Below are 10,000 nucleotides of genomic sequence, written 5' to 3' on the forward strand. Positions count from 1 at the left end.
TGTGTGTGTGTGTGTGTGTGTGTGTGTGTGTGCGTGCGTGCGTGCGTGCGTGCGTGCGTGCGTGCGTGCGTGTGTGTGTGTGTGTAAAGATTTGACTTTGGACTCAGAGGTAGCAAATGCAAGAATACAAGATTTGCTTTGGACTGCTTGGAACACAAAGGTAGAAAAAAAGGGGGGGTTGGTTGGCATACGTGTATGCATAACAAAGTAAAGACTGTAAAAGTGACTTTTCCTTTCACGGGCGGTTGTTCTCTTTCTCCTGGTTGTCCTCCCACATGCATGTTTGTTTAATAGGGCATTCTGAATTATTTATGGGTGAGAATGCGAGTGTGAATGCTTATACATCTATATGTGTCGTGCCCTCCTACCCAAAATCAGCTTGGATAGGCCTCCGGCTCAGCCGTGACCCAAATGAGCAAAAGGGATACGGGGCCCCCCTGGCAAAGGGGATGCTACATCTCAAGTGTTTTATCCCACGTTAATTAATAATTTTAATCATCGTATACCAAAAAAAAAAAAAGATTTGTTATTTCTTCTTCTTTTAAATATAAGTGATTTATGTATCAACAGGTGCTATTAGAGTTGAATATGATTATTTCAGGATGATGTCTCACGGCATTTTTTTTTTCTTTTGCTAGAAGTTCAGCTCGAGAAGCTTGCACTAAATTCAGCTTTTTAATTAATTTTAAAGATACCTTCACCTCTGCAATTTTTATTTTATTATTTTTGTAAGAGTTCAAAATGTGTTCATTTAATAAAGAAAATTTTAGAATAAATACAATTTTCTGATACAGTCATACCTCGGTTTTCGACCATAATCCGTTCCAGAAGGCTGTTCGAAAACCGATTTGTTCGAAAACCGAAACCACGCTCTTTTAAAAAAAAAAAAAAAATGTTATTGAACACGTCTGTTCACCATGGAACGCTAAGCGAGGAAGCGTCACTTCCTCGTCTACCCAAGGAAGCGTCACTTCCTCGTGCAAGGAAGGCGAGAGGAGTCAAGTGACGCATTCAAGTGCGCTCAGGTTGTTCGAGAACCGAAATTCGGTCGTCATCCGAGGCATAAAAAACTAGAAATTTTTGGTCGAAAACCGATTTGGTCGAGAACAGAGACGCTCAAAAACCGAGGTTTGACTCTACATGGACGGACTGCATAGATTCAATCAACAACAGACTATTTTACAAGTGTGTGTGTGTGTGTGTGTGTGTGTGTGTGTGTGTGTGTGTGTGTGTGTGTGTATATGAATGTGAGTCCGCGTGTGTGTGCGTGTATGTGTGTGTGTACAGACACACACGTCGTCTTTGAAACTTGCAGTAATGTGTCTCGATCATTGTGTCTAAAGGGGGAAAGGAGAGTCAGGAGTAAACAAGGCTGACCTCGTCAATCAAAATCAGCTTCTGCTTACCTACACATTAAATCAAATTATTCTCTCTTGATAAGATACGATGCCACTGGAGCATGTAGCCGAAAAGTTTAGATCCCACAAGTCTCAATTAAGGTTTTGGAACACACCCAGTATTTGTGTTTGTTTTGCATCCCTTGAGCCATTGTAGGTATGTGAATTTGCACATTTGACAGAGGTGAAGAAAGTCTCCAAAGGTTTGAGAAGACGGTACTAAAGTCATTAAAGTCATGGATGAGCTTGCAAAGGCAAGACCACAAAATGCAGCCAATAGCTCAACCTAAAGACATTTGTACTTTGCTGGGGTGGGGTGGGGGGGGGGGATCCGAAAACAAACCAATGTATGAACGGAGAAGCTCACCCCACTTCCAAAGTGATTAAGAGCCAGGATTTTTGTGGACAGCTGTGTTGGCAGTGCTGCACCATCGCGGATATTCCAGTCTCTTGACACCTAGCCAAAGATTAAGCATGATTCCAGATTAAGACACTAAATCCCTTTTCTAAACACTGAATTGGCGCTGTTCATTCTGGCCTCTATGCTCCTGGACAACTGCAGTGTCGCGACGATATTCATTTTGGGTATTACTACAGCTCACTTTCATGTCATGCCCAATGTCCACTGTCCACGATTGTGTATTGTCAAGTCACCATCTGTTTTCGCAAAGGATGATAAGCAACTCGAGCTATAATGGATAAGTAAGCGCTTGACATAAAGATGTGTGTATTTAGTTTTGTGGTTATGCTGCCTTTGTGTGTGTCCAGTATATATTCCAGTGAAATAGTGAAACAAGAATTATGTGCTTGGCTTTAATAAAATGCTGTTGAGGGACATGCTAGCTAGCAGCCGCTGCTTGTTGGCAAGCCTAGAGCTGTTTACTTCCTGAGGTTTAATTCGTGTTATGCCCTGTGTGTTTTCAGGCCAGATTAGTTTGACCATATCCCTTCAGGAAACAACCAAATTAGATTAATTTGTGGAGAGGCATGCAGGAGTGGTGTTGATGCAAAACAAGCCCAGTGAGCCTCCTGGTTGAATGTTGTTCATCTCTGAATCATTACAGAGCCGCTGCTGTTTGATCTTTTTATTATTTGGCTAATTTACATCAAAACTTTGGACTTCATTTGCTTTAGTTTTAGATACAGTAGACATGTTTTAAGAGTAATGTGGCGTTCGCCATTTTTCCAGACTACAAGATATTATTGAGCAAGATCATTTGTGTGTGTCTCGTTCATTCTGTAGTGATTTAAATCTTGACATTTAGGTCTGTTGTTTCTCAAGTCTGTCTGTCTTAGATTCTCAATCACTTGGTGTGCTTGTGTGAGTCACCGACTGTAATTTTTATTCACAATGGTCCAATTCAGACGCATTCAGCCGGTGCTGTGGGCCGAAGTCAAATTTATGTGAAGGGTTTTTTTTTTAACAATTATTTGCAACTATCTCATTGTAAATTGTAACGGCCTTCCTTAATATGCTCCTTGTTCATCATAAACACTCCCCTGTTTAAAGAAGAAAGTAATAAAAATTAAAAACCTGAATCAAAAGGGTGCCGTTCAAGGGAACAGGTTCTATCCTGTCCTGCAACTGTGCTTTAAGTTCTGTTTTTAACCGTAGCACTGGAATACAAATGCAAACTTAGCCACACTGAAAGGATGGTGCATATCTGATTTCAGGTGTGCTTTTTCGCAATCCCATTTAGACCATTGTAGCTTAATGTAAAAGAGCCTATCGGAGAACATTAAATTTCACATTATTAAGCTTTGTACAGGTGTGACACTGGTTTCGCGGCCGTGCGTATGCTCACCACGGTCCAAGGAATGCTCAGGAGGTTTGTGTGAATGCTCAGAGACATAGAAAATTAGATTATTTACTGAGTTCATGCATTCTCGCAAGCACTGAAAGGACACGTTATCATGGGGTTGGTGTCCTCCATTGTCATTTCTCACATAGTTCATGCGCTATCACACATTTTATCGGCAACATTGTTAGTTGCAAACCATGACGGAGGATTCCATCCATTCACAATAGTTTGAATGTTTCCGTACAGGATTTCATCTATGTACACCTATCGTACTTTGAATCGAATGTTTTCATAAACAACAGCCAGTTATTCATTGATTATCACATCACCTTTATTAACTCTCTAACAATGGCAAAGAGCAGTTAACAGCTCAACCAACAATGCATTACAATGCCTGGCTGGCGACACGGCATTCTGTAAATGACTTCAGTTGCCGCAGATTGCCGAACAAAAGCATTTTCATTGTTAACTGCATTGCTACAGGTCTCACTATGAACCTGGATGGGTAGTGTTAAAAAAAAAAAAAAAAAGTATGCTTGAAATTGTTTTAGCCCTATGTATTACTATGTATGTAAACAGATGGTTGGCCAACTTTATTTCATGCCTGACCTTTAACCTGTAACCTGATAACATGATAAGCTGTCCACTGTCGTAACCGCTGTCCCTGAAAGGGTTAAACGCAGCGGGGAATACACCCGTCTGAAGAGAGCAATTGGCTATCTTTAAAATTTGTTCTTCAAAGAATCCATAAAAGGTCTTTGAAAGTGATATGGGAATTGGATCTAAAAGGCAGCTTGTTGGATTTGTCCGGGAGTAAACTCGACCAAGTGATGGCCTCATCAAGTATGATCTTCAGCATTTGCAGACACCGGTAAAGAATCCACATGAGAATCACCTTCATATCAGAGACCACAGTTTTCAGCCATAAGAGGATGCATTGTACACTCAAGATTTGAAATGATGTCCCGCCTCAGGTGACGGAGGTCAGGATTTTCAGGGTCTTGTTTTGAGGAAACCGACAAATGTATGGCAAGAGTGACAGACAGATAAGTGTGACACCAGAAGTGATGAGATCACTGTATCAAACTGTCGTATAGTAAAGCTGAGGCAAAAGGCCATCGATGTTCCCACCTCAGGTCAATGAGGTCTGGGTAGTGGCTGAAAGGACACGTGTTTGCAGGCTGGAACAAGTTTACGAGTTTTGCAGAATATGTGTAAATCTCTGATGGGAAATTGTTACTTCTGAGAATTAGGATCAATCGGCAGGCATGCGAAATGTCATTGAAGAACTCTTCGTAAATCTTACAGCACGTCAATCAAGAAACATCAACAAAAAACCACTACATCTATAGTAGCACTCTGACTTTTAACCCAACTTGCAAATGTTGTGAGTCACTTTGCTTCTTTTTTACTTTGTGTTTTAAGACAATTGATTATAAGCAACCTTCAGATACGCTGCCACTCGAGTAATTTCATAAAATGAGTTTTATCACATTGACAGATGCACCTTGAGCCATTTATGGAACAAAACAAATATTCAAAAACAGAAAGAAAACAAAAACACTCACCAGAAGTTATTTTCGGACAAAACTCATGTGGAGGCACTCACGCGCACAGACTAACCAACCAAGTTGGACCAACCAGCTCCAGCTGCTGACTTGACTCACTTCACTTCACTACAGTGATTGCACAATTTTCTTTACATTCTCTTTGAATCCCATGTTTATAGACGATGCATTGCTATTTTCGTTTATGAAAAACACCGGGGGGGGGGGGTGCAGGCGGCTGAAACGGATTACCAGCAATGGCATTTCAATTAATTTCAGTGGGGAAACACTGATTAAATCCATGAGTTTATTGAATTACAAACTTGGTTGAGGAACAAATTAAACTATCGTTATCTTATATTGCTGAATGAGCCGCATTCTTTATATATTTGACGCATCCTGTAGCACTGCAACTACTACAAAGCACATTGTGGTGGCCTTGTAAATCAAGAATTGCTTGACTGAATCCTGTATTGTATGTTTGCCCACAGGTGCGTTTCTGGATTTGTTCTGGAGATATACAGAAGGGGTCGCTGTCTCTGTGGATAGCAGAGAACAGCACGGGCCTCAAGGACCAGCGCCAATTGTGGCACTCAGCCAGCGAACCAACATCTGAAAGAGGCTGGAAATTCATCACAGTTCCACTTTATGGACTGGCTGACTGGTACGACACTCACCCACTGTCGGTCCGTGATTATAGCAAGACGGTTTTTGATTGAAGCAGTTATCAAGTCCCATGGTAACTCTCCGTCACACTCGTAGAAAATAAATACTGTACTTTAGGTTTCCACATGGCAATGGACCTCTGGACCAATAAACTCTTCTTCGTTTGTTTCTCTCTCCTAAATGTATATTTAAGCTTTTTTTCCTAACTTTATTTTCTCTTAATTTATTAAATTAACGAATCCCGTAGAGCACCTGTGTCAAACCCAAGGCCCGCGGTCCAGATGTGGCCTGCCTCATCATTTTATGTGGCCCGCCTTGTTTTTTATGTGGCCCGCGAGAGCTTGAAAGGCCTGAATGTCGAAAAATCAATACAGTCAAACCTCGGTTTTTGAATGCCTCTGTTTTCGACGAAATCGGATTTCGACCAGAAAATTCGAGATTTTTACGCCCCAGATTACGACCGAAAACCGGTTTTCGACCAAAGTGAGCAAACCCGAATACGCCACTTGACTCCTCTCGGCTTCCTTACACGAGGAAGTGACGCTTCCTCGTGTCACGTTCATTGTGAACAGATGTGTTGGTTATGATTTACGCAAATCTGACTGTTTTTTTGCTGTTGTTGTTATTTCTGCATAGTGTATTAGCCCCTAATCATGGGCTAATAAAATAGTTTCGGATTTCGAACAAATCGCTTTTCGAACAGCCTTCTGGAACGGATTATGGCTGAACCGAGGTATGACTGTAGTTTAAAAGCATGCTTTGACCAAAAAACTAAATTTCCCACAATTTCTGTTGACTATGTTACTCGCAAAGTGACGGCTCACTGAAACTACATGGCGGTGTTTCCACATCAGTGCACATGAATGGGATCAGGAGAAAATAATGATCCCAAAATGTCAAGGAAGAGAAAAGTTGATGCAAGGCTAAAGCTAGCCTTGAAGAAAAGCAACAACCCCATCTTCAAAACCCGCCTCAAAACTCACTTGTATTCTTTGGCATTTGACTCAGCATGACTTAGATTTGTTCTTGGTTTTTTGCTGTTCGGTGCTTTCTAACGTCTTTATTACCGATTTGCTTTACTGTTTGTTATATATGTTAAATTGCTCAATGTACAGCACTTTGTATGCAGCAATGGCTGTTTGAAAGTGCTCTCTAAATACAGTTCGAGTTGAGTTGAGTTGAGAAATTACATGAAGGAGTAGTTACATTTATTTTACATTGCATTCAATTATATTAAGTTACAATTATAAGTTACATCTGGCCCTTTGACGACAGCCATTTTGCTGATGTGGCGCTTGGTGAAAATGAGTTTGACACCCCTAGCATAGAGACTGCACTGCACATGATCACACAACAGATATGCCATGTGTACAAAATCTCCGCTTCCCTTTTATATTCCTTGTCTGTGATAAATTTGTTGAACTCAATCCTCGAGGCTCCATCTTTCAGCCTTACAATTAGCCATGTCCCTGATTTCCCCTCAAAGAGGAGATCAATTAAAGCTAAACAGACAGAAGAAAGGAAAGAAGAAATCCACATCAAGCATTTTATCATTCTTTGCCTGACTGGTGGTTTCTTTGCCATTCAAGCTCAGATAATCCTGCTCCACTGAGTGTGATTAATGTTTTATTCCTGGGTTATATACTCAGCGGTGCTTGTGTTGTAAATTAGAATGTGATGTTCGTAACCACCAGGTGAACCTTTCAGTTTTTGCGAGCTGACCTTTTGTAGAGCTGAAGTGCATCACAAAGTGCTGACCGCAGTCAGAACTCCACCAATAGATAAATACAGCAAGTCAGTCAGATTAAAAGGTCATTGATATGGAAGAGATTATTGATTGACTATAATTATGAATGCCTTCCCGAGAATTGATGGTACATTTAATGTTGACATCTCAAGGTAAAAAAGCCAATCAAACGTTCCGCAAGGATTACGACTATATTTATTCATACTACCCACAGACGCTCCCAACCAAGTCTAGATATGTATGTTCAGATTAATTATGATTTAAGGAATTAGATAACAAAAATCAAAGGTAGGCAGTTTACAAAATTTTGCTGGTCCTTGAGTTGTCATTCATCATCAGTCTGTCATTATTTCAAGGTGAACGAAACTGTCATCTTTAGTCAGTCAGTCCGTCATGTTATTCTAACCACGCTTCAGTCATTGCGTCCGCCAGTTCAAACAAAACAAAACAAAACAAAACAACCCCCCCCCCCAAAAACAACATCACAATCCAACAAATGAAAAATTCAATTTGATTAATATGGTAAATGGAGTGTATCAGTGTATCTACATCACAGGGTGTCTACCTAAAAAGCTTTACACACACGCGCACACACACACACACACACACACACACACACACACACACACACACACACACACTTGTAGCTCCTCGATGGTAACATATGAAAATGGGCGTGTACCAGCAGGCCCGTGAACAACGCAAGACTTCAAATTAAATAGAATCGTTTTTTTTTGGGGTCATTTCTTGATCATTTTAATTTGAATGTACATATTTTTGAAAGTATCTCTTCTATTTGTGTCAGTACTTCAAACCAAAAAGACTCGATTACACTGGCTCACGATTCGACATTGAACCAAACCTGATTCTAAGGCTTTGGCTTGCAGTCGGCTGTTATTTGGCCACATCAAGAAATTTTTAAAAACTATTTGATGGTTCTTCACAGTTTTTTGCATTCAATGTAATGCATAAAGAACATTTCCATTTTTTCCCATGTTTACAAGTCATTTCAAATCTGGACTGTGTGCATTGGGGGTGGAGGTGGCAGGAGAGACGTGCATGGGACAGACCAATTGCACTCATCTTTGCATTTGTAAAATTGTGAAGCATAACAGCGTGGCTATTTCACTTTAATTTCATCCCGTTTGAAACATAAAACATAAAATGAACATCTGTGAAGAAATGCAGACGGATACGTAAATGACTTGTCATCTTTAGTAGACGTCTACATGAAATGACTACATCCAAGGAGGCATACCACCACCTACTGCCCAGGAATCGCAAAGTGTTTCCAAATAGAGTCGGCGCAGTCCACTCAAGCAAAGCCACCAGGTTCATCCCTGCCAGCCGGGGCGGTTTCCCTCAGTCATCAGCCAAACGGGCGTCCGTTAGTGAAGGACAGAAAGGTCAATCCGTACTTGAACTGGTTAATGATGATTACACTGACAAGTGAAAATCCACTTCCGTCAGTGCTTAGTCCAGGTGTGCCCAACCAGTCAATCGCAATCAACCGGTAGCACGCAGGTTGGTCCCAAGTAGATCGCGGGGAGTGCAGGGGGAAATGGGAAAAAAAAATTGTGTGACTATGTGCGTGTTATTAATATTATATATGTTTGTGTTAGGGTACACGAAGCATCAGTTCACAAAAGGTATTTAATAAATAAAATAAAATAAAAAAGCATGTCACCTTTAACCTACAGTGACGCGTGACCTACATCACCGGAAGTTGTTGGCGGTCAGCAATCTGCAATTGCAGCTTGCGATCAGAGCTGTTGCGATACAGCTTTTTTTGTTGTTGTTCTCATTCGGTTTGTTTTATTTGCAATTCACCGACGGCACTGGCAATGGGAATATGGAGCACCAGGAGAAGCATTATAAAATGGAACACGTGAGCTACGATAGTGATGTTCATGCTTTTAACATGCTGCAAAAGCGTCAGGTCCCCCACTTAGATAGGCAGTGATTTCCTTTTCACAAACTCTTTTATCTACTTCATTTTTCTGTTTCGTTCATGTTAGGGGCTGTTATGGCTGTTGCTCATCATGGCTTGCGTGGGTGCGTGCGTGCATATGCGCGCACGTGCATGGCCACGCACGTGCAAGCGTGCGTATGCATGCATGTACATGGATGCATGCGTGAGTGTGTGTGTAGGCATGCAAGTGTGGTAACGGTTGATCGCGAAGATTAGTTGAAAGTAGATCTTCGGTCAAAAAAGGCACCCCTGGCCTAGTCTGTAATTTTGTCATCATTTGTCAGCAAAACCAGTGCCCGTCAGTAAGGATTGAATGCCTACCTCTAATAAAAATTATTCTCAGTGTTATCTGTCTAATATCGAATGGTGTCTGTATTAAAAAATGTATCTAATTCACTTGTGTCATAGTGTCATAGCGGTAATTGCTTAGATTCAAGCGGGAGCTCTCAAAGTTCTTACAAGTTGATTCATTGTTTAACGCCTGCTGTCCATACACAGGTTCTGGCTTCTTTTTGGATCAGAAGATGGAAGTGGACCTGGGCCTGGGTCCATTATCTCACTCGACAACATCTCTTTCAGCATGAACTGCTTCCTGGCTTGTGAGTACTGTTTTATTTGTTCTGTCAGGTTTTGATTCGAAGTATTGCATCCATCCTGCATATTTTTATCTTAATTTAGGGATGAGATTGATAATCTAGTTTGGTCAATATTTAAGATGGTAATGCTTTTCTAGGTGCTCAAGCCCGGTCCTCGAGAACCCCAATCAATCCTCTAAATGGTTCCCTCTTCCAACACACCCGATTCAAATGATGAAGATCATTACCAGGCTTATGCAGAACTTGCTGATGAGCTGATCATTTGAATCGGGT

At 41.0% G+C, this 10,000-nt stretch overlaps 1 protein-coding gene across 1 annotated transcript in view; it reads left to right on the forward strand.

The window, feature by feature from the left end:
• Window positions 1–10,000, forward strand: part of alk (ALK receptor tyrosine kinase) — a 90,228-nt gene that overhangs the window by 24,470 nt on the left and 55,758 nt on the right. Inside the window, exons 5-6 of the mRNA XM_019876094.1 lie at window positions 5,238–5,410; window positions 9,630–9,730. Of these exons, the coding sequence (XP_019731653.1) occupies window positions 5,238–5,410; window positions 9,630–9,730 (274 nt within the window). The remainder of the gene's footprint in view (window positions 1–5,237; window positions 5,411–9,629; window positions 9,731–10,000) is intronic.

The sequence above is a fragment of the Hippocampus comes genome, unplaced genomic scaffold (genome assembly GCF_001891065.2).
Source record: "Hippocampus comes isolate QL1 unplaced genomic scaffold, H_comes_QL1_v1.1 scaffold252, whole genome shotgun sequence".
Taxonomy (NCBI): Eukaryota; Metazoa; Chordata; class Actinopteri; order Syngnathiformes; family Syngnathidae; genus Hippocampus; species Hippocampus comes.